General features: G+C 35.5%; 1 protein-coding gene across 1 annotated transcript in view; it reads left to right on the forward strand.

Moving 5' to 3' along the window:
• The window catches only part of WDR72 (WD repeat domain 72), a 92,810-nt gene that overhangs the window by 30,972 nt on the left and 36,691 nt on the right, over positions 1–25,147 (forward strand). Inside the window, exons 14-17 of the mRNA XM_009070686.1 lie at positions 11,337–12,157; positions 14,921–15,012; positions 16,155–16,237; positions 21,184–21,295. Of these exons, the coding sequence (XP_009068934.1) occupies positions 11,337–12,157; positions 14,921–15,012; positions 16,155–16,237; positions 21,184–21,295 (1,108 nt within the window). The remainder of the gene's footprint in view (positions 1–11,336; positions 12,158–14,920; positions 15,013–16,154; positions 16,238–21,183; positions 21,296–25,147) is intronic.

Here is a 25,147-nt window from a genome sequence, read left to right on the forward strand (position 1 = left end):
ATAGCAAAGGAAGCAATTGGAAAATAAAATTGTTATTGGAAGCCTGGAAAATCACTACTAGTTAAATTTTACTGATGGAAAAATTGATAGAAAAATGGAAATAAGATACCAAATACCAAATACTTATAAAACAGAAAATCAGGAGTGGTACCATAAACATTGGTGTCGTATACATGGATTCCTTTAATTTCTTTCCTTTTATAATATTTGGACTATTATTATGGGGAATTATAGATCTTGATCATTTGTATGAAGTGGATTGTTAAGAACAAAGCAAAACAAAGTAGTAGAGTATTTCTACTTAAAGTTGGTAACCTTATGTTGTTGCTGCAAGGGCCTTTCTTTTTTTCTTTTTTTTTTCTGGGTCTGGTGTCAGTAACTATATTTAGAAGTGTATTAAATGAATGTAATAAGGAAAATGAGGAAGAAACAAAAGTTTTCGTGTCTATCTAGATTTATTTTTTTATTTTCCTCTCTAATTCAGTTGCAAATCATTTCCATACTACATTTCCTGTGAAATTTCACAATTAAGTATTTTATCAAGGGATCAAGGTAGCAACATAGTTACAGTGAAGTAATAACTTCAGAATTATGAGATGAAATTTGTACCAGTTAAAAGGCATCATGATCCTGAGAGATACTGATAGCTTTGACCACATGCCATCTTTGATGAAAGTTACTGTAGGTTTTGAATTGGTCCACCAAGTCAAATGTTTGTTGATTTGTTTTCTCCATTGATTGCATCAAAGAAAAATGAAAGCAAAGAGTTGTCATTGTGATATTGTAGCACATTTTAATCTCGCAGACGTGGATAGCAATTAACACAGGCTGACAGAAATCTGCTAATAAGCCTTAACTATTTATATCAGTGCTTCTGACTCTTTCTACATACTTCTACAAACCTTTCTGTTATTGTACTGAAGGTGACTGACTTAAAGTTTTTGTTTACCCTGCTAGACAACTGCCTAATTGGACTGTGTGATAAAGCTCAAGAAGGTGCTGTGGTGTCCTCCTAGAAATAACCTAAAGTCTATATCAATAGTCCTTGTGAAGTATTTCATGCTGAAGGATTGAAGCTAACCTAGCTGTTGCTGCCTCCTTCTTCTTTGGGTTCTCCCATACCTCCACTGCCATGATGCAATTCCTTTCCATGTCCCTTGGAAAGCAGCAGAATTTGCATTTTGTGTTCTTAGGGGCATATCTTTATACTTGGAAACATACATACAGTTTCTATCTTATGGAAGTGCTGTTCATGTTACCTTATTCTTCACTTAGGACTGTTTCTTTTAGGTCTGGGTGTGGAGTTTGGCACAGCTTGAGTTTTGCTATCTTAGATTTTATCTTCAGTACTTTCTAGTCCATAAGGTGTGGTGATGTCTTCTGCGGATTAGCCTAATTGATTTCCCTTTTAAGTACTCTATCTAATTCTAAAATAAATTACATCATCTTTGTTATGCCCTTAATATTTTTATGTTGTCCAATGGTGTTCTTGAAAATTCTTCACCATTCATGACAGGTGGTTGGTGGAATCATTATACCTATGATAGTTTTCTATTCTAAACATGAAGTTCCTTGCCTCTTGTAGTTTAATTAGTATTACTCTAGTGAAGAAAAGTATTAACAGGGATTAAGAGTGAATTCAGTGTGAGAATTTCCTAGGCTCACACACTTAGTAAAAAACTAAACAAACAAAAAACCCCAAACCAAAACAAAAAAAAATCCAAAACAAAACAAACAAAAACCCCAAACCAAAACAAAAAATCAAACAAAACCAATCAAAACCCCCAAACAATACCAAACAAAAACCAAATCAAATAAATGCAGTGACTTTTTCAGAAGCACATCAGCATCTTAAATGCAATTTTAGAAATAAGACTTGCAGCAGACAAACTTTCCTCTGCAATAGAAAGACTTGCTATCTGCTGGGTTCCTGCTGCTAAGTAATTAAATCTCTTGTCTCAGTTAAATAGACAAAATAAAACACTGGGCTAAACTATAGTTCAGTTTCAGACAAATCAAGCAACAACAGTGGTTACATGTCCATTCTCTTGACATATTTTTTTGTAGGTTAGTACTTAAACCTATATTTGTTGTAGTGGTCAGATTTGTTCTTGCAATAGTTATGGGAAAGAACAAATCATCCCAGCAGACATCTGAAAATGTTTGTTTGCAAATATTGTCCTCTTAGAAGACTATGCAGTAAGATTGAACAGCTCACAAGGAAAGAATCTATGCATACAGAAATTTAGCTGCTGTCCTGACACATCCCAGAGTGCTACAGGATCTGAAAAAAGTCCAGCTTGCCCATTCCTGAGTTTTCAAGAATGGCACTTTCTAGGATAGAAAGGACTTTAATATTTAAGAATTTAATCTCACAAATTTTTTTATCCTATTACGGAAAGTCACTTGCTTATAGTTTGATCTGGAACTTTTATGTAGATAAATTTCTGGGTGGGACTCTTATAATCCAACATGGGAAATGCACTATCAGAACAGCCTGGGGCAAATATGTTATTTCAGTTAGAGTCAGCAGTCAGCCATGGATTGGTAAGTTAATTTTTATATACATCAATCCTTCTTAGGAGAAAGCAATATTCTCATGCTTTTACCCTCCTCCTAAGGTCATGTTGGCAGTATCTCTGCATTCAGCATTATTCTCACAGATATTTGGATGTTCATTCATCCAGTAAATTGTTCAGTGTAATAATTCCTAGATCCTGAGTCAGTAGTCTGTGTTTTGTGGATTGCTGTAGCATTGTTTGTTCAGTTGATGATCAAGAAAACTTTGGAGATGTTCCATCTTATGGCTTTGCTTAAGTGCTGAGTAAGGATAAACATGTTTTGGCTACCACCCATCACTAAGCTCTAAATATTTCTAAAGATATGGTTAGGAAATTTGCTTCTACATTCAAAATAAGTTAATATGTTAGATGTAGGCAGAGTATTTGACTACTAAATGATAAATAAGACTTTTCAAACCACCTTATTCTTTCATTCCATCTAAACTTTTCATGGTGCAGAGGCTGTCCATGTCAGAAATGGATCTTAGTTTGAGATTAGTGGATCTCCAATTTGCTTTTGCAAAAATTGTAATACTTTGTCAAAAATGCTGTGTTTAGAAGTGCCTTTCTCATAGCATGCCCAGGCAGGAAGTGATATGAATTCCAGAGCAAAGCAAAAGTTGTCGGTATAAAGTAGTCTGTATATCACATATATATTTCTTCAAACATTTTCCCGAAAAAAACCAAAATGTAGACTTGTTTCCTAGTGTTGAAAACTTATGTGAAGAGTATTCTGTATATAAGCTTTACTTGCTTGTTATTCTTTGATATATTTTTGTGATTTGTCTCCAGGATCGCTTTTATATGTACACTTTAATTAATGAAAACGTTCAGTATTTCTGATGAAGAGACAGCATTAACTAAAAAACAAAATGTGTGAAACATTTAATTTTCATACAGGGCCTCTACATTGAGCAATAGATATGTTAGCAGTTCTTCTGAACAATTATAATTTTTGGGCCCAATAGATTCATCTGGACAACAGTGTGCCTGACTGTGGTCTTCCAGAAATAATAGAGGGTTTACTCAGTTGCTCAGTCTATTCATCACACAGCTTGAGCTTGAAAACTCCTTGGCGTAGTTACTTACATTGTGCCTCAGACTTGTCAGGAGTGATGCCACAGTTACTGTTCTAAGTGCTGCAAAGACAGTAATGCTCTCCTTTGGGATTAAAAAAAAAGGGAGGGGTAAGAGGAAGATTAGTGTTGGAAAGAAAGAGGTTGATGTTATGCTTATGTTGCAATTAAGTTGAGAGATAAACACTCATAATATGTTTTAGCCTTTTCTGTGTGGCAGGTGGATTCTTAGGAGGATCTGGGTATCCACACTAATATGACCAGAGTTATTGTAACGAATATTATAATAAAAGGCAAGTTCAAAGCAGTTTTTTCAAGCTAGTTCATATGAGAAAATTCATCATGAATTGGCACATTTGTTTGGGACTGCATTGTCCAAATGATGAAGCCTCAGGTCAAGCATGAATTGCACGTGAAAGCAAACTGGGGCACTAGTATTGACTTCAGGCTTTTTACTCTTAGTCCTTTATATGTGAGTATTGAGGGTTAAAAAGGGTAAATGAATAAGAAAGTAAGGTCTGAATGCCCCTGTCAAAGGGATCCTCAGTCTTGTGACTAAGTGAAGTGTCTGAAGGTAAGGAATATGAACGACCTTGGTATAGTGACACCATTACTTTCTATGATACTCATCCTATGCACAAGGTCAGCATTGCTTTGGAGAGAATATGCCTGACCTGCTTGTGCACTTTGGGAGGCCATGGACAATTTTAGTGAGAGAAACTCTTCACATGCTCCCTAAATTTGAAGCTTCAGGTGGTAGGCAGGTTAGGCACAGGAGTGTGATACGTCGACTGCTGATAGGAACTATATTGGGTTAGAAAGCACATGTGGTTTTTATGTGGAAAGTGTAGCTGATAATTTGCATCCTTTCTTCCTCTGCAGGTTCTTTTAGACATGGTGTACAGTCTGTTTAAGAGCTATTTCAATTATATACCTGCTGTTTGTAACTATTTTTAACTAAATGCATCTTTGCATGTATCCTGGATTGTTCATCCTTTCAGCAGAGCAGGAAGATCATGTGGTTGTGTATTTTGCAAAAAGGTTGTGTACTGAAGTAGACAGGTTTCCTGATGTGATTTACCTCAAACAGGACACCATTCACTGTTGTTGTTGAACAATAGATTGTCAGTTACAAATACATAAATATGATTGAAAGATCATATTTATCTCTAAATATTAACAGTTCTTCAAGCATCACCTAGAGAATTTGAAGTTTCTCTTATGTATTGTATGACTACAATTTTGGTGCAGTAATTTAAAAAGCAAGTGCTTTAAGGAAATGTAACATAAGGAAGTCTGGAATGAAGGTCCAAGCCTTCTCTGAATGGCCTGTGCTTGCCAACTGTTTTAGTATTCTTCCACTGAATGTTCAGTTTGATCGTGTGCTGTATGCTGTGCTGTCATGGGAAAAGGCTATATTAATTTTTCTTCTTGCTTGCCTTTTAATGATTAAAGTAAATAAATTAGACTTTCTAAATTTGGAAGTGACTTAATACTAACTGGACATGTAAGTTGCATCAAGTTTTTAGTTTTATCTGTAGAAACTGCAACAAAAAAAATACAATTTCCTAGTAAGATAAAGAGGGTGGTGTGTTCATGGTGTAGGTTTAAGACATGCTGTTTGAAATCTGAGATTTTTGTGGAACTTGCTAACAATATTTTATGCTCATAAACGAGTTTGAAGCCCCAAACACAATTTCATTTATCTTTATATTCTAAGCTTTATGGAGTCTGCAAAAGTGTCCATCTGTTCAGCTGAGATTGCTTCAAATAGTGAGTGGTCAGAGAGACTTAGCTGATAAAGGTCAAAGGAGCCTCTTGACCCTGTGATACTTGCCAAAGCAATTGGAGCGTAGGGACTGATATACAGTTAGATACAGCTTGCTAACGCCATCTCCACTTTAATTGGTAATGATAGCAAGAATACACAGCAAAGTCGTTGCTGAAAGAAAACAAAAAGTATCCAATATAGTAATTTATTACCAGGCAGTGGGTTTCACACACTAGGTTGTTTTACCCCTGCAGTGGTCAGAGAAAGCAAAAAGGTACTCTAACACTTAACTGAAAATGGATGCCCTGCTGCTATCAGAGATGCATGGTGGTCAAACGATTGCCTGTGCCATTAGCTTGGTAATGTTTTCTCTATTGTAAACTCAGCTCCCCATGTTCTTCCTGTGCATCAGCTGCAGATTGAAGGCTTTCTCGTTTGTCTTCTATTTGTGCTGCCAATCATCAAGCTGCTGTCCACCAAGCACATTTCAAGGAGGCAATTTTTTTTACTACTATCGACTACCATCTCTAGCAACCGAGGGCTCAGAGGATTTAGAAATAAATTTAATGCTTTAATTTACACTGTGCCAGCACTTTTGTGCATTGTTTATGTATTTGTTTACTGAGACAATTACAAGTTTCCTGTTTTGCAAAACTATGCATGAGATAACACCTGCAAATACGTCCCCAAAACAAAATTCTTTCTCTTATGTATATGTAATGCTATTGTTTTCTTTATAAAGGTTGGAGAGAAAAAATGTCTGTGCAGGTAAAGACATTTTTAAAGCTATTCTGTAGCTAAAACCAAAACAAACAAAAAAAACCCCACCACAAATGCAAACCTAAACCAGACTAGAGCAAAGGGCTATTGCTTCCCACCATCAAGCATAAAACATCATGGGTAGTAGAACAGAGCTATACATTAGCAATACAAGTTAATGATTAAGACCCCTAGATGTGGTAACCATGCTTCAGTTGAAACAGTTCTTCAAACTCCACAAAGTTCAAATGTAAGAGGCAGGGTACCTAAATAACTTTTACAAGCAGATGTATGACATGATTATTTTTGTGAACCCAGAACCAGACCAAGGATGAGATGCACTTCTGAGAACTTACGAGCTCTGAACTTCTATTGATAACCCAGTGACTGGCCTGATCAAGAGACAGAAAATTCTTAAGCCTCAATAAATTTTGGTTGACAAATTCTCCTCTTTGATTTCTGTAACTGAGGTTCTCCACAATTTAGTTTTAAAAATCTAATCATCTTATTGTCAATGACTTGTCACAGAGGTAATGAAGAGTGATTCAAACATTATAGACTTTAAAGTTTCTGTTGTCTTTGTAGTGTAATAAAAAGTCAGATTACAGTGAAGGCAGCTGACAAAACAAAGTGTTAATTTCATTGAAATCAGCATATTGATGCTGTATTATTAAACTTCTTTGTGATATTTCAGAAATTATCATATTGAGGAACTTCCTAAAGACTATGAGATGCAGTGGGTTTAATGATTCCATATTGGGTTTTGCTTAAAAGTTCTTGTTGGAAAGGATGAAGTATATGTGCTTTGTCCACAGGATGTCTTTATTGAGCAAACAGTAGGGAGGTGGTATTTTAATGATAAAATTAGCATATTTGTTTATAGTAAGTATACTTCATAATGGAATAATTGCCCTTTAAAAAAGTAAGTCTTGCTTATCTGGTTAAGTTTTCTCATGTACTTAAGTGGGCTGTTGTATTGGATTGGTATTAAAAGCTGATAGACTAATCTTCCCTAAAAAAATCCAACAAATGAGAAATAGAAAATCTCCCACCCCAAAAAGTCCAACAGTGTAGATTCTATTTATGAAAGAACCTTCCAGTCTTTCTTTAGCAATACTTCAGTTAAGCTCTGCACATTCTTACCAACTTCCCCCACCAGTCTAACTAAAATTTCACCTTAAAATAAGTTCATCAGTTTCTGTCTAATATCTTCTTGAGCCTTTGCAGGTGGCCAGTAGTGGATAAAGGAGGAGATTTAACTCGTTTCATGTCAATAGATCAAAATACACTCTCTCAGAAGAGAAAGCTCAAAGGAACAGGATTAAACCCCTTGAATATTATGCAATTAAGAACTTATTAGAATCAACAGGATAGCTTATATTTATGCTTTAGACAGCATGATTCATTCTGCAGGCACTTGGAACTATGGGACCAATTTTCTAGCACTTTTATCCTGTTATATTTGGGAAAGTAAGAGTGCAATGTATAAAGAAGGCCAGAAGATGGGAAGAAAATGTCTTTTATACATCAGGACTTGTTTTATGTACATATGGATACTACCTATGCTGTGAGAACTAAGCAACATTTTTTCAGTGGTATGAAAGCCATGTCTAAGTATATTTTGAGTCTGGTTTGTCTTCTAAAAAACTACCATGTGATTTTACCACTTTATTTCATGTAAAATGAATGTCAAGATCATTCTTGTCAAATCTGTTTTTAGTACAAATCCACAATAGAATGCATTTGGTAAAGAAAGCTAGTGTGTGGAGAAAGTATATATGTGTGTGTATATATATGTACACACATATACACACACACATATGAGGAGCTGAAACAGTATGGAATTCCCTGCCAGCTAATGGAAGTGTGTGTTTTAAGTGGAATAGCATTCCCAGACCAAGTTGGATCCCAGTGGAAAAAGTCTTTAGAGATGAGAAGGCAGCTAAGTAAAATAGACTTCAATTGTACTTCCCATGAAATTTTTGTGCAATATGTCTGTCTTCAACCTGTTAAAGATAATATATATTGTTGTATTTGGGGGCCACAGTAAGCATAGTCCTCTGCCACTCCTTTCACATAGACATGGGGAAGTTTTTCCTTGGGTGATAGGGTAGTTTGGTAAGGATGAGTAAAGGAAGAAAAGAGGTAGAAGAACAGTTCTGTAACTTGTGGAACAGGAATGGATTCCATGCCAGGAGAAAGTGAGTCCTCAAAGTTTGTTGCACCATCCTTGAAGGATGGGAAAGACTTTGAATGCGTACAGAGGAGGGGAAAAAGCTGGTGAAAGGGGTAAAAGAATGTTCTATGTGAAGTGGCTAAGGTCTTTGGACTTATTTAGTTTGGAGAAAAGGAGGCTGAGGGATGACTTCATTGCTCTCTACAGCTTTGTGAGGAGGGGAGGTGCTGAGATCATCTCCCTGGTATCTGGTAATAGGACATATGGGAATGATTCAAAGCTGTGTCAGGGGAGGTTCAAATTGGGCATTGTTTTACCTAGAGGGTGCTTAGGCAATGGGACAGGATTCCTAGAGAGGTTCTCAATGCCCCAAGCCTGTTAGTGTTTAATGGGCATTTGGACAATATCCTTACCAACATACTTTAACTTTTGGTCACCCCCTAGTTGGTCAGGCAGTTGGACTAGATGATCATTGTAGATCCCTTCCAACTGAAACAGTCTAGTCTGTTCTAGACCTTTTCTGGTCCTGGCTCAAACATCTTCAGTGGCAAACTAAGGAGATGTTAGGTGATAGTTGCCAGGCATAGAATATAGCTTGATATTTTAAAGCCTCCATGAATCCTGTTCTTTAATGGATGTAGAAAGCTTGTTCTGCTGTGGGTCAGTGATGCACAAGAAGTTCATGGGTCTCAGGATATAACTTTAGTCTGTAGGCTGACTTCTTGCTTTTTTTTAAAGCTTGCAGTAGGTTATCGATGTCAAAATTTTAAACTAGAAATGGTTGAACTAGAAAAGGCACAATACAGAATGTAAATATCCGTTAATCTGCCTTTCAATACCTATTATTAAATGCTATTCCCAGCTCTCTAGTTCACAGTTAGTTTTATGGGTTTCCCTCCATTTTCTGTCATCTTCTGTTACAGAGAATAACTTGTCCATATTTCCTAAATAGTGTTTTATGTCTAAAGCTTTAGATGTCCACCTTCTTTCACTGGAATGAAATGCCTATGGCAGAGAGCTAACATAAGTTGGTAGATGCTTTTAGGATCAATGTCAATAAGCTTTCATATTGACAATAAACATTTCTTGTGACTTCACATGCAGTAGCATCACCAGATGTCTCAACAGATTGACATTGTCACAGTATTTTCCTTTGTTTGGACGGTAATTTTCCTAAATGTTTCTAAATGTTAATCAACCAAATATAAGTATATAGAAAGGGAAAATGATAGGCCAAATAAAAATAGCTTCTATTAATGTTAAAGCTAGCCTGTGAATTCCAGTGTTTGCATTCCATGGGGGTTCTCCCTATGCATTAGGAAACAGCATAATTAAAGATTAAAATAATCCTAGTGCTTAACTACAATGTATTATTTTTTGGAAAAGGAAAAAGGAAAGGGATAAAAAGAAAACCTGAACAAGCAGTTATAATCTCTTACTTATGACTCCCTATGGAGATCTTTAAATAAGATTATGTATTTAGAGTGCATCCTCATCTGGTGGGAGCATCATTCTCTAAATAACAAAAAAGCCAAATTATATTACTACCCAAAAGAGGTTAGAGTCAATTCTTTCCTTGTGTTATTCATACTAAAATATTAAGAGTTTAAATATAGCTAATCCTATAAAATCATAGTTTGCAATGTAAAAGGAGTTAGGTGGTCGTGAGAAAGATGAGGTAATCAACATTGCATTCCAGTTAAAGCCAGTTGCTGCCCTGTTTGCTAACACTTGGTGGTTTCTTTTAAGACCTGATTATTTTCAACAGAAAGCTCTTTGCATGAGTGGAATATTTAAAATTATCAGAAGAAAAATAAAAGTAACATAATGATCTAGAAAAGTCTATATCACTTGTGATATGGAAGCTGGCATGATTGTTTGCAAAAGTATTACTGAGCTGCTAAGTTGCTTCTTGATGTTCTCTTTCTGCTTGTACATGCTTGTACAGATGAAATATTCTCAGCACTGTGCTCAGCCTATAAGCTTGTGCAGGACAATAAAAACATACAAGTCATAAATGCTTAAAGAAAAGGGCCAAAGTGTCAACAAGGAGTTTATACTCCCTCACTTCTGGTGTTTCCTTGAAGGTAAAAGGTGCTGCTTTAGTAGATTAGCAGGATTATGATGCATGATATTGTGTCACAATCTTATAACTTTGCCATTGGATGATTCTTCCAGTACCTATATGGACTTTCTTGTTGTAGTTTGCAGCAGTAATCACGTGTGTATTTGTACCAGCACAATCATCCTGTTAGTGTGTGGGACTAAAATGATGATCTACAAATCCATTACTATGAATATTCTTTAAAGTTGGGGAAGAAGTATGGAGAATTTTAGAAAGATCCAGGTTGGAAAGAAGGTGGCACATTGTAGTAGCTCTGTAGCCATTTTCTTTCAATTATTTTCAGCTATGGTAGGTAATTTTGTAACTGGAGATTTATTTGCAGAAGTTTCTTATTGTTGCTGATAAAATACATATGACAACTCAGAATAAAGTAATTTTTAGATAGCTTTGCATGTTTTGAAATGACTAAGGCATAGTCTTTATCCCATACATACATCAAATTCCAACAAGGCATACAGACATTCGGGGTTTGCAAGAATTTTGCAACGTCATAGGATTTGCTTCTCTAGCTTTATTTTGAAAAAAAGAGAAGCTGTATGCTTTAAAACTTTCTGAATAGCCTTTGAGCTTGAAATAGGACATAGCAGAAGAAACACCAGCCTGGAGTTTTTACAAAGATATATGGAATTTACAGCATGGCTGTGTCATATATTAAGGAGCCTGTATTATAGTATTTACATACATATGTCTCTATATCTGAAGCTATTTAGAAGAAAATCTCTTTTCCTTATTAAGAAGTGAATAAGTATGGTTGAGTTGAACATGAGTTGATAGACTTCATCTCTTCCATAGGCAATTCTATGTTCATATCTTGACAATTACTAAGGATTGTGGAATTGTGTTTGGACATTTCATATTTCTCTTTCAGGTAACTGATACCAGCTGCATCCAACAGCCCTTTACTATTTTACCAGTTAAGACTAAATGGAACAACGCAAACTTTCATATTCTCTTATTTGATCTGGAAAAACTTGAGGAACTTCTGCTGTCATCACAACTCAATGGATTAAAATCATTGAATTCATTCCACAACCTATACAATCTAGAAAGAGCCAAAAGTACTACTGAGAAAAGGGCACTGACGTTAAAAAGAAACAAAACTGCTGGCTCCTTGCCTCCAGTGGATGGGCAGGTAGATACTGCTTTTTCAAACCAGGTCTGCAAGGATAATAATGCAGCTAAGCCTGTGGAAGAAAGTGGTGGCATGAAAAGGCAGAAAAAAATGAAGAGTTCAAGAAAGATTAGAATTCAGCCATCAGGAAACATTGATATGAATGTCATCACTGATACAGCAAAACTGCTTTTGTCATGTCTCCTACCATGGGGTGTAGATAAAGAAATAGACAATCTCTGTGTTAGCCACTTGGGTATCTTGAGGCTTCAGTGTCGGGTTTCTTTTGGACTTGTGTCAGATGAAAGCCACCTATCACTAATGTTGCCAGGATGGAAATGTACTGATTGTGGTGTGCCAGGAGAACATGAAATTTTCAACTTGTTTTCAAAAAGAGTGCTTGATTTGTCAAACAAATACCTTGCTGCAACTGAAGGACAAACTGGAGAGAAGAATGAGCCTGAGAACAATGTTTATGGAACAAAGGATTTGGAAACGATACTTTTCTTATTTAGCAGAATAGCTTTAATCAACAGGATAATTAACATACCTTCAGCAGTTACAGATGAAATTGAAAGGTAAGATCTTTTTCATAATGAATCTTCTCTTCCTTTGTAGTGGTTAAAAAATGAAAAACATGATCAAACTTTCTTAAATATATACTTCTGCACTGGAGCTTATATTCTTTCTGTGGATATTTTTACAGGATGTTATTTGAACAAAAGGAGATCAGGATAAAATTAAGTATCTTTATATTTTTGTATTTAGCAGATGAGAACTGATGCATGATTTTTTTTCAACAGAACAAGAACTTGAATTATCCAGCTTCACACCCTCTTTTTCCAGCGATTACTCTTTTCTTTGCAGTTTAAACTAAGTAGAATAATGAGGTCTCTTTAGACACATTGCAAGATATACATTAAGCACATTTGTGCTGGTTTAGCTTCCACTCTGCATAAGGAATATCCTTTCTTTGCCATGAAACACATGGCTTTGTGGATAAATAAAACATGAGAGGCAAGAACAGTTTGTCCTACTTATGCTATCTAAAGTAAAACGCCCCCAGTAATAATGGCAGCCACTGGGAATGAATGGCTCGTTGGCCCTTATGTAGTGAGAACCATCCCAAATAGCATTTATGTTATTCAAAACAAATTTATTGACTAAATGCTTTTTCAGCATTAAAGGAAAAATAACATGCCCGACATTATTTGACCAAGCCAAATAGAGCATGCTAATCAGGCAATGGATATTGTCCACAGATTTTTTTTGTTGTTCAGCAAACATAGGTTGGTCTTTATTTAGTATTTTAGGGACAATTAACTTCAGTGTTGGTGATGCTATGGCCCTGAGGCAAGAAGGGAGGACAGAAAATATTGATCTTGATGCTGCAAATATCTGTGTCTTCCATAAAGCTCTAGGCATTCAGCATATCTCAAGACACATGCACCATCCCACAGGACAGATGCATGTTTCTCAGTTACTTTTGCTGCTAATCACATTGCCTATTGGTCCATATTCAACACAAGCTCTTATATGAAAGCTTGTTTCAGGATTCCAACTTGAACATGAATTCCTTTCCGTACAAAAAAGTTTGCATTGTATGTTGCACTACACTTTTGGAAAGACATTGTTTAATTGAAGTTAGTCATCATACCACAATCAAATGTTTTCATCAGACATGCATGTCCTGGCTTTAGAACATATCTCTGGTGAAATTAGGAGAATTGAAGTTGTTGCAGGAAAGAAATGCATGGGTCCTTTCGTGGGGGGAGGGGGATGAAGAGTGAGGGTTGTTAGTGGTTTTAACTTCCCTGTGATGAAGTTAGTTTTGTGTCTGACTATTAATGACACTTGTTTTAGTATCTGAATTTATCTATACTTTCTGTATTGCCTCAAAACCAGTTAGGTAATGCAAAGCTATCTACCTCTCTCCATCTAGGGAAAAAGCTCCTTTTCTGTGAAGATCTTTCCCTCTTCCCTCCTACCCCTTCCCCAGTAATAAGCATAGTGTGAATAGGACTTGGCCTGTTTGCCATGATCTTAGGATTCAGCCTTCATTTCACCTCTTCCTCTTGCAACTGAGGTCTGAATGAACTGTTGTAATCTGTGTCCATTAATTCTTTAAATTGTTTTACATGATTTATGCTTATTTATCTTTTAGTCTGTACTCTGGCTTGGAATTAATTTTCTCACTATGATGATCTGTTATAGTAATGTGCTTTTGTCTAAGTAGAAGTTTGAGAAAAACAATCAAATGCTATTTTGTCCAATTTGCCTTCTAAAAGTACAGTATGTAGCCAAATCTCTTTGGGCAGCTGCTGTGGCCAAAACTACAGCACACTCAAGGGAAAAAAACTATGTACTGACTTCTACTTCCCCACAGAAGTAGTTAGTAGGACAACTTTCACAGCTTGCAAGGGTCCTGCTGTTTGTTGTTTCCAGCTTGACTCAGCCTCTGAAAATAATGGAACCTGCAGCACAATGTGTCAGATCATGAAAGTGGGACAGAAACAGAAAGAAGTTAGTAAGAAAAGATCTTTAAAGAATTTGTCTTCACTTGCCTTTTGAGATCCGTGTCTCCAAATTAAAGCTCTCAAGCTGAAAGCTTTCAGAGTTGTTTAGCTTTGTAAGGCCTCTTAACTTATGTTGATTGTAGTGAATTTGAAAGGTGAAATATATTATTTTTAAATGACAACCCAGTGTAGTTTTTGCAGGGTCACTCTAGTAATGTTTTTAAAATAAATAGTCTAAAATAGTACAAGGGTTTAGAGAGTTTAGTTCCTTTCTCCTCCACGCATATCCTCTGTTTTCAAGGGTTAGGTTGCTGAGTTAATAACAAAGTACTAAAGAGCAGCACACAGTAGTCTCCTAAATTGTAACCAGCTACTGAAATCCCAGTGATTGTAAGAATATTCTAAATTATTTAACATAGGATGGGAGAAAGGGAGGAGAGAAAACCTATAGAAATTCTAGTTTCCCTTGAACGTTTTTCCTATGTGTTAGCAAAAATGCAGCACAAGTCCTATGTGCAAACAAATTTTAATTCAGTTCTTCACCTAGGAATTTGTTTCCTTATTGCAGCATAAAACTTAACATTTGGTTCAAAACTAGTTATAGTTTAGTTCCTGCATGTGGATAGTACTTTTCAGTATTTGTGTACATGTGATGGTTTCAATAGTAAGTTGTAGGCAAAAGAATTTAAGTGACTTCTGAGGAGAAACTAAATACTGGTTGATAGTAACTGATAGCAGAGTATCTACCTTAAACCCCTACCTTAAGGCATAATATTTCTTTGCATGTTTGTTCAGATTTTGTTAAATAGTTTAATATTCTTTTAGCCCACAGAAATCAGAATCTGTACATGACAAATGGCGAAATGTAGAAGCAGTAACACCTTCATTCCTCAGTTTTTATGGAGACTTACCAAGTAGTAAGTATATGGAGGAGTGGCAATATTAGCTTTTAAGTGTTCTTTTTTTTTTTTACATGCTTTTTGTTGCTGAAATAGATCATTTAACTTCAGTAATGAGAGGAGAAAATATTCTTTAGCTTGGAGCAGTTCCATCTGCAAACAGAAACTGAATTACTCTGTTTGATTCAGTGAATATCACAAAAACATGTAGAAAACGTTGACTGGAATTGAGGATTTTTTTCTGTCATAGCAAAATATTTAGCTGAGGTTCCAAAGATATTTTCTAGCAATCTGAAGAACAGAAATGTAATAAGACAAACACTGTGATCTCTTCCCTCCCCCATCTCCCTCACCACCATTATGTGCCTGCCCAATAACATATACAGCCCTTCAAGCAAACTGTTGCCTTAGTAATGCAAGAGCCATCTTGGCTGTTCAATAATGCCTTTAGACTTTTGGCTTAGGGCAGAATGAAGTAACCTCGTCCCATTAATGTCCCACAGGCCATTGTTTGTCAATCTTGGCTTTGCAGTCAGTCTTGGTTTGTTTACAGTATGCAATGAACCAAAGAATGGTTAAATAAAAAGCTAAACAGAGTATGGACATTTGTCAGTATACATTACCTGATGGATATAGTGTTCCTGTTATAGACTAAGTCCTGTCTAGGCTGATAACACAAATTCTTTCAAGTCACTTACGTAGCAGAGGGTCAAGATTTAAGCCTTAATATCCCCATCTAAACCCAATTCTTAGTTACCTTTCCTTCTCTGAGTTTGATGTGCACCATAACTGTAAACTTGTGATTGACAGCAGATGTGCCCATTGGAAAAAACCAGATGGAATGTAAAAATCAAGTGACAATAGAAAATAAGTAGATGAAAGGCATGGAAATGACATAGAGATGAATGCAATGGCATAGAGATGAATAAAATGTTCATGAACATAGAAATAGTTTTACTAAGTGACCAAAAGCTTCTAAGACAATAGATATCTTAACACATTGTGCTTATCGGAATCAGGTGAAAGCATATTCTAAGAAATTACACTTTTTCAGATATTTTCAGGTATGTTGCTGAAGTGAAGAAGTAAAAATGTTAAAATATCTTTTGTGTACTTCTCTATATATTGTAATTTCATAAATCATGTATGTGTTTTTTCAGGTAAGAGTAGATACCATACCCCAGACTTTGGAAGTATTTCATTGCTGAAACTCGTTTGTTGTTGGAGTGACCAATCTGTAAAGGTAGGAAATAGCCTTTGTCAGTTGTTGCAAGGGAATCCTTAAGTAACATTGTCTGTAGTTTAATATTTGTAAACAGTGAATGGTGAAATTATTACGTAAATCATGCCATCCAGATCTATGGAAAGCAGATTATTATTATAATTTGGAGTATGATACTCATGAAACTATTTTACCTTACATGTTTAGGTGTGGCAAAGTAACTGCCCTACTATTCTTTAATCTAGGTGATCTTGTCCATAGCATGTGTTTAAGAAGTGACTTATCTGTGCTCTAACAACCACATGTAACTTATATCACAGATGCCATTTTATTCTTCAGGAAAATAAAAGGCCAGAATAAGGACAGTGTCATATACCAGTGTATTATTATAGAAGAAGCAGAAAATGCCTTCATAAAGGCCAAATAATTAATCCAGAGTCCTTACTTATTATAACACTCCTTAACAATGACCTGTAAGTCATAAGTTATGGGTTCCTCAGGTCAGATGATGCTCATGTCTATTGTTAGTGAAGAATCTGAAGTCTAGAGAGACAAGAGACAACTGTTTCTTGAGAGCTGGCAGGTTAACAGTGATGAAATAGTCTGAACAATGAAATCAAGATACCATTTTTCATTTTGGAAATATGAATTTAAAAAGTTGTGTAGCTGCTTAAGTGAGTTAATGTTCAGGAATACAAAACTCAAGCTGTTATACTATGACCACAATGGATTTTATTCCAGAAAGGGAAATCCTTGTTCCAAATTTATTTTATGATATTACTTCTGAAATTGAATGCAACTCTCTGCTGCATTTCAAGTGCAAGGAATATTTGCCAGGGCTGAGGCATGCAGGGGTACTGCAGGGATAGTCCCCTGTTTTGTTAGACAGATGGAAATGGTTTCTGCAAATGGTCACATTCAATTGATTTCAGCATTTCATCTTGAGCTTATCAGTTATTTATTATATCGCCATTTCTTCCATATTATTTCTGTATTCTTCTTCTCTTCCTTTTCTCTTACAATAAGATTTTTTTTTCCCCTTTTTTGAATCTTTTTTGTAAGAAAACTTAATACAGGAACTCAGTTTCAATAGGTGCAATTGTCATGTGAAATGCATATAATCTATTGCTGGCCTGGTCAGCTACTGCAACTCTTTAGTGAGTAGTCATATATTCATGACAGTTGTATTTGCAGCATAGTTGATTATGTGAGATCTAGGTATTTATATTTTCCAGTGTATTTAGTAACTAATCAGTGTATACAATGATAATGGTCTTGGCTACCACAGGATGTTAGTGTGCAGGACGATAAGGTGTGGAATAATTTTTTTCAGCTGAAAAGACTTTAAGACACTGAAGTTGCCAAGTACTGCAAACACCGTGCTATCAGTATTTCTCAACATGTAGTATTATTGAAGCACAACCTTGTAGTGCAATAAGCTTTCTTCACCCACTTTGTAGTGCAGATTTTGGATCGTTTGCAGCAAAACTGCTGTAAACATTTTAACATTCAGAATCATTTGTGATGTTGGCACTAGGTGTACATATTCAGTCATTGATGATTTATAGAAAATTACAGTTTATGTTGACAATAAGGTGGCTTTGTTAAAACCTTATATAAATGGAGATTTATGGCCAAGTTATTAATCCTGAGCAGCCCTCATGGACATTTACCAAAAACATCACTAGTTACCCTGTTTTTAAAAACTCCTTTTATTGTGATCTTCAGTGAACGATACTAACTCACAGACATGACCCAAAGGAGTTGCCATTTATTGATTTGTCATCTCCTTACAATACTGTAACAGTTCCTGTGCAAACAAGGAAACTAAAAAACTTGCTGCAAGTGTTTGATCAGGGGTCTACTGACTTGAAGGGTTGAGGGAGGTTGAGTGCCATCCCAGTGTTGAAGTATTCCTTTTCTGTACAAGGAAACTTGTATCCTCTGTGATCAGCTGTATGCTTATCATGACCTCCCATTAGGAAAACTGTTGATAATATATGTAGATCTCTGGCATAATCATCTGCATGAGGAATGTAGCTGCATTAACCTTGCTTTTTCTCCAGGGGAAAAATACAAACTTTGTTAAGGGACTGTTGAAATTTTAGGAGGAATGAATCATCCCAGGACTTTCTCATCTCTTTCTATTTATTCCTGCAGTGCATATGTTTGATTTTTGTTTTCTTTCACTGCAGTTACTTCATTTCCATTAGTAGCTAAAGTTAGGTGGGAAGGACTTTATTTTAAAGGAATAAGCCACATCATGTTAAGACCATTGCAGTAAGTAGGACTGATAAGGTAGTACCAATGCCCAAGTTTGCAGTAATTTGTCTAACAAGGTCTGAGTGCATTTGTTTTTACAGCCTTTGACTCTACCTGAAGCCAATATGCTTCAGTCTAAGTATCTAGACAACTGCCCTGATAATTACTATGCAGAAGCAGGGAAAAGCAGATTGGATAAATCAAGCTGATATTTTGATCTATATTTTTTTGCTCCCCAATGTGACTGTGTTATGGAGTCATCTTGGAGACAGTTTCTGCAAGGCTCAACCCTGTAGAGGTTATGGCCTGAGCAGTAACCAGGAGTGATGTCTATTGACTTCTCTCCTTAAACCCACTCATTATAAAGAGAATAATAATCTTTGGAAGTAATTGGTAAAGTGTAGAAAAGAAAGCCAGTATAACTTAGTATAGGTTTAACATTTCAGCTTGACCCAACTTTTGTTCACTTGTCTTTTTGAATTATTCTCTAGTATTGCTGCTGTAGAGTCAAACAATTACCTTTCATGCCTTAATACCAGTATTTATAGATGGATATATGCTATTTATACTTGCTCAGTCAAAGAAGCTGCATAATTTCTGTCACTTTTAGCAATCCCAAATAAAAAGCAGATAGTATTTACAACAGCATTTACAGTTATGGGGCAAAAAATGAACACACATATTAGTAGCCAATAAGGTGGCTAATGTGTATCCAGAAGGGCACTAAAGATAAAGTGGAAATGATCAGAGAAAATGAAAGGTGCCCATGTAGATTTGTTCCATTAGAAACAGGCAAAACTTCTGAAGATTCTTAAACTTGGTGATAATGATAGATGAGGTATTTGAATTATTGGGGAATATGCAGTGAGAGGACAAAACTAAACATGTGAGATCACACCAAGCACTGTTTAAATGCAGATTCAACAAAGCAATAGACAAGTAGCAAGCAGAGACACATACAGGTGCCTCTAGAGTATCATGTCGTGCCATTTGTTAGTTTTTTGTTTTGTTGAAAAATCTTAGAGGAAATTGTTACAAATGCTGCCTAACTGACCTACACGGCGATGATACAGGTAATGTGTATCTGATCCAGATTAGTGATAGGGTCTTAGCAGATTTCTTTTTTGTTCCTCTGTCAGAATTTATTTGTCAACAATTTCCCCAGGACAATGAAAACATGTCTGTGGTTCCTTCTCTTTCTTAATTATTGTAGATATATTGTAAGAGTGTGCTGTAAAGTCAGGATCTGTAATTCCCAAAGCTCAGGGTTGTATAGATGTGAAGAATTGAAAACTGCCTTTGGTTTTCCCTTTAAAATAAAGTTCTATTATAACAAGATGAAGGTTTGTGCTATGTTGAATCACACAGGGCTGGGTTCACTTGCAGTGAACTTTTACACTGTGGACCTGACTATGGTATACTTGGTTACAATAAAGGCTTTTGTCACAAAGGAGACCCACAGCCTTTGTTCCACTTAATGATTTGAATTTACAAGGGCAGCTTGAGATGCGATTGAGGACATGTGCTTGATTAGTGAGACGAAACCATCTCTCTTCCAGGCAGTTTTAGGGATCCTGTATATCAACTTAACTTTATGTTAAATTTAAATACTTTTGCTAGGTTTTTAATAATAAAAATTTCATATAAAATTTAAATGTTTATAATATAAAAATATTTGGCTTAACTTTTCATATTCAATTTAAATTAATAGTTGGGTTGAGATGGAATACACTCTCCTGGACAATTTAGATTCACTCTTCTTTTCAGGCAATGTCTTGTACCTGAGAATGAATCCCTTCCCAAGGGAGAAAATTGTATTCCTTTTCTGAAGGAACTACCAAATGAAGAGCAGGTGTGCATGCTGCCATTCTGCACCTTGCTGAAATTTAGACTAAGGATTGCAAAACTTTGTGTCTACTGTCTAAGGTCTTCATGTGCTTTATAAACATCTTACATCTTTATATGGTCTTAGTTCTCCTGGGACTTCTCTGCTAAAGTAAAGAGAAGGAAAGTAATAACTGTTGTATAGTCTCCACACTGCATTGTCCTGATGTCCATATGTGGTGCATCAGCTATTGCAAATGCTGTTTATAGGCTTTTCAGTACTCCAGTAGATGTTCATTTTGGATAAGAGGAGTTTGAGGAATGGTATTTCTGGGAGTTAGACCAAAGATATGGTGCTATTATGTTTGAGCTAGAGGAATAGAGCACCACCACTGATAGAAAAACATTCTTTAAATTTATCAGAGAGAGATTAGGCACCAGAAATTCTAAGTCAAAACACAAGGTCGTTATTCAATCTATTAAGCATTTTTACACACATCAGAAAAAAAAAAAGAAGATATTTCCTATAAGCTATTATCACCATGTGTTTTACTAAGATATATTGTCATGACCCCTTGAAATCATGGAGGTAGTAGGTAACTAATTCTAGTTATTCACATTAAAGAAAATGAATGTTCGTTGGGAAACAGTCCTGTTTGACAACTTAGACCATCTCATTGCTATCCACTTAACTTTTTTTTCTCAATATGTATGTAGAAATACATGATTATCGCTCTCTGAAAGATTTATTGATAAGTGTTGACTTTCTCATGACATTCACTGGGACAGTCTTGAGATTTTGTGCTAGTTGGTTCACATTTTCAAATAGATAAATAATTGAGGTACTGATATTATCCAATAATAATTTGCATTTATGACAGATTATTGAGGCAATGCAAGCAGTGCTGCTGGCAGAAGTTCAAAGGACTATGAATCCCTTGAGAAAGATGACAATTTGCAGAGAGCCATTGGCCATAGTAGAGAATGGAAATGGTAAGTTGTGGACACTTACAAAACCTAAGGATTTGCAATACATTAAAAATCACAGAAAGTTCTGGGTTGGAAGGGACCTTAAAAATCACCTAGCTCCAACCCCCTGCCATGGGCAGGGACAACACCTGCTAGACCAGGTTGCTCAAAGCCCCATCCAACCTGGTGTTGAACACTTCCAAGGATGTGCCATCCCCAACTTTTCTGGCCAACCTGTTCCAGTGCTTCACCACCCTCACAAGAATTTCTTCTTAATATCTAACCTAAATCTACCTTCTTTCAGTTTAAAGGCAGTACCCCTTGTTCTATCACTGCATGACCTTGTAAAAAGTCCATCTCAAAAAAATTTCTTTGTCTTGTAGGTGGAAAATTTTTTGATGTTTTCTTTTTACAAAGGCAGTACCTTCTATCACTGCATGACCTTGTAAAAAGTCCATCTCAAAAAAATTTCTTTGTCTTGTAGGTGGAAAATTTTTTGATGTTTTCTTTTTACAAAAATTTCCTCTGGTATTCAAAACAAGTTGCTAATACATTATTTCTATGTAAGACAAGTCAAATGGCCCAATTTTAACCTTATTAGGTTATGAGTTTTCTCATATGGTTGTCAAGGAGTTAAAGGATTTTCAGGCTCCCTCAGCACCTCTGAGTACTAAAGAAGAAAAGGTAAAGCTTCTTTGGCTATATGACTGTTCTGGTATAGTAAATACATTTGCAAATAAAGGAAGCAGTGCTTTTGAAATAGAATCAATAAATCATATTGGAAAAAAGTTTTACAAATTTATCTTGCCAGTGACATCAGACCTTACACAGCACTAAAAATTAATTGCTTGAATTTTATAACTTCATAATGTAATATAGAATATTTTATTTTTCTTTTAGAAATAACCTCCCTGCAAAGGAGATATCAAATGCATTTTACAATTAGATAATTTCATTTTACAAGAAGCTTACACTTTGCAACTTTACAATGGTGCTAATGTTTATGGTAAAAAAGATTGAACCTGAATTTATGTTATGAAGTTATATCTTTTTTTTTTTTAGCCATTAGCTGAGTCTTAAAATTAAGTGACCTAAATTTTTAGATCCAATCTTATTAGTGAGCCTTCACTTGGGAAACTAATTTATTATCTCATTGAGTGTATGTGTCTGTCATGAAAATTTGTTACCAATATCTTTGTTCCAGCATACTCAAAATGAGCAGTGATACTTGCTTCAGGCCACAATGCAAAGTGGTGTCTCTATAATTTGGACTGTTGGAATACAAAACACTTTGAATGATTGTAATATATGAGTTTATACTTTGCTCATTTGAAGATTGCTTTGAATCATTTTATGTGGTTTGGTACGAGGTGCATTGTAACTAAAGCAATTTCCAATTTCCTGAACTTTTCCGTGTAGTGTTTTGACATAGGTTTACAGCGGAAATAGAACTGACTGGAAGTTGCAAATGCAGAAATCTACAAACTCCAGATGTGTTTAGATCTTTGGGTTTGTTTCAAGACCTTTTAAACTAGATGAAAAAAACATTTCTGTTGCATAAAGAGTACTGGAATGATTCTACAATTTTAGTAATCAATAGCTGTTTAATTCTAAATAAGTATTAAGGCTCAAACAAGTTATGAATTCAGGGGAGTTACTTCTACCATTGTGAAAGAGGGGTTTGTTTGTGTGTCTAGTAACAAATTTTTACTGTCATTTCATTCTTAACCCAATGATTTGATGATTATTCTAAAAACAACTTGAAAATGGCTTTGCTACAATGAGCACAGTATGCATTAGCATTCATACTGCCTAGGATTTTTTCCTACTTCATGGTCTGAACTACATAAATATCTCCTGTAAAGCAGAGTGGATTTTTTTTGACATATTGTTCAGAAATTTAATGTTGTCTGAAAGAGGCAGAAAACATACAGGAAGATTGGGAAGGAGGTGCTGCACTATGAGTATTTAATATTGTATTAGCTTTCTTTTTGTTCTCATTTCCACTCATGATTTAGCTCATTGCATTATTTATCACAGTATGTAAATAGCAGAAACATTCTTGTTTTGGCTTGTATGGTTTTGTAATATGCACTGTAAAATTTGAGGAGTTCAGACAGAATCGAACGAATTTTTTTGTGGTTTCTGGTATGTGAAAGAGTAAAACTATTTGTGGCATGTAATGATATGCAGGAATTATTAAAAAACACATCCAGGAGTAAGTCCACAACCAGTGTATTTGCTAGGACGAGTAATTATGTCTGGGTGTAGTCATTCATCTGATAGGTATGTCATCTGTTTTATTAAATACTCTGTATTTATGGGTTGTACAGTTGCTGTCATCTTGTGCAACTTCAAGGTAAAGGTTAAATATTGTTTCAGGTTTTAAGTCATAATTCAAGACTGAGTTCATGTCCTCTGACCTAGAATAAAAATATCTGAATCTTGGTTGCCATCATCATTGCACTGTACTGCTTTTTCCTTTAATTGAAATTAATAGATTTGATCTGGAGATGTTTAACCTTATTTAACTCAACAAATTTCCACTGAAGTCAATTGAAATTTTTCTTAAAAACACAAACTACTTTCAGGATTTGACCTTCAGTTTTTATCTTTGAAGTTTATAGGCTATTATATAGTTGAGGTTTTTTTCAGGAAGCTCCTTACTCCTTATGAAGCTACTTCATCCTTTTGTCATGGCTGGGGTGATAATATTTAGACAACAGCTTCACTTGCCAAATAATTTAAAATGCTGTATTTTTCTGTGGTTCCATAAAGACAAAATAACCCTACAAGCCACCAAACTCACATTATATTTTTCCAGAAACTATTAAAAGAACCCAACCCTACTGATGTAAAGCATGCCAGAGAAAGGGTTAACTGTGTTCTGTCCTAGTACATTCTCCTCTTCTTGCTAAAAGGAAATATAAATGCAAACAGCTGCATTTCTTTATGTTAATGTCAGAGATAATAATTTTGGACCTGTTCCAAACATATTGATAGCAATCTTATCATTGATTTCTGCTAGCTTTGCTTCAGTTCTTCAAAGAAGCTGAGCTTTTCTCTAATTTTTTTAACATCCATCCTAATTCTGAAAAAATACATTGCACTTTACCCCTCCTTTCCTTTTTCTACACACCAATAATCTCATCTTAATAGTACCATTTAACAGGTTGTCAGTGTGGTATTGTTTTCCCCTGTCATGTCAGTTAGTGATTTTAAGGTCTTAAGAATTTATTTATCCACTTCTGTTTGCATAAAACTAAGAAGAACTATGTTTGCTGCCATTCCTTATTAATTTTTCACTTGTAGTATTTGATATTCAGACATATTCCCTACCCACCCATGTGCAGAAGGTCTTTGATCAGAGGAAGTGTGATGGTAATACCATTGATCTCCTTCAATAATCCAGTGATTGGACACAAAGAAATTGGATAGTCCCTCCTGTACTTGATTTGTACCTGTATCTTCATCGCCAGGAATTCATTGCTTATCCTCAAGGCATTCTGTAGTGAGCCATCTACAGAAATTATTTCTTTTTTTTTTTTTCCATGGAAATCTCAAAATATTTCCAAGGGTCAGACTTTAGAATTAGCTTATCTCACCTCCAGGTGTGTTTTTTATGTAGGACTGTGATCTCTTTAGAGCTACTGCACTGAAGCAGTTTCCTATGTAACATCCATAGGTGCTTATTTCTTCTAATGCATAGGAAGCCAAAAATATCTTATTCAAAACATCATTATAGCAGACAAGTTCTTCTGGAACTGTGTGCCTCTAATTTTTTGTAAAGTGTGGATAACTGGATTTATTTACCTTTTAAGAAAATTGTGGAGATAATCTTAATACTTGGATATTAAATTGAGGAACTGATGTATG

The sequence above is a fragment of the Acanthisitta chloris genome, unplaced genomic scaffold (assembly GCF_000695815.1).
Source record: "Acanthisitta chloris isolate BGI_N310 unplaced genomic scaffold, ASM69581v1 scaffold9212, whole genome shotgun sequence".
In the NCBI taxonomy this organism is placed as follows: Eukaryota; Metazoa; Chordata; class Aves; order Passeriformes; family Acanthisittidae; genus Acanthisitta; species Acanthisitta chloris.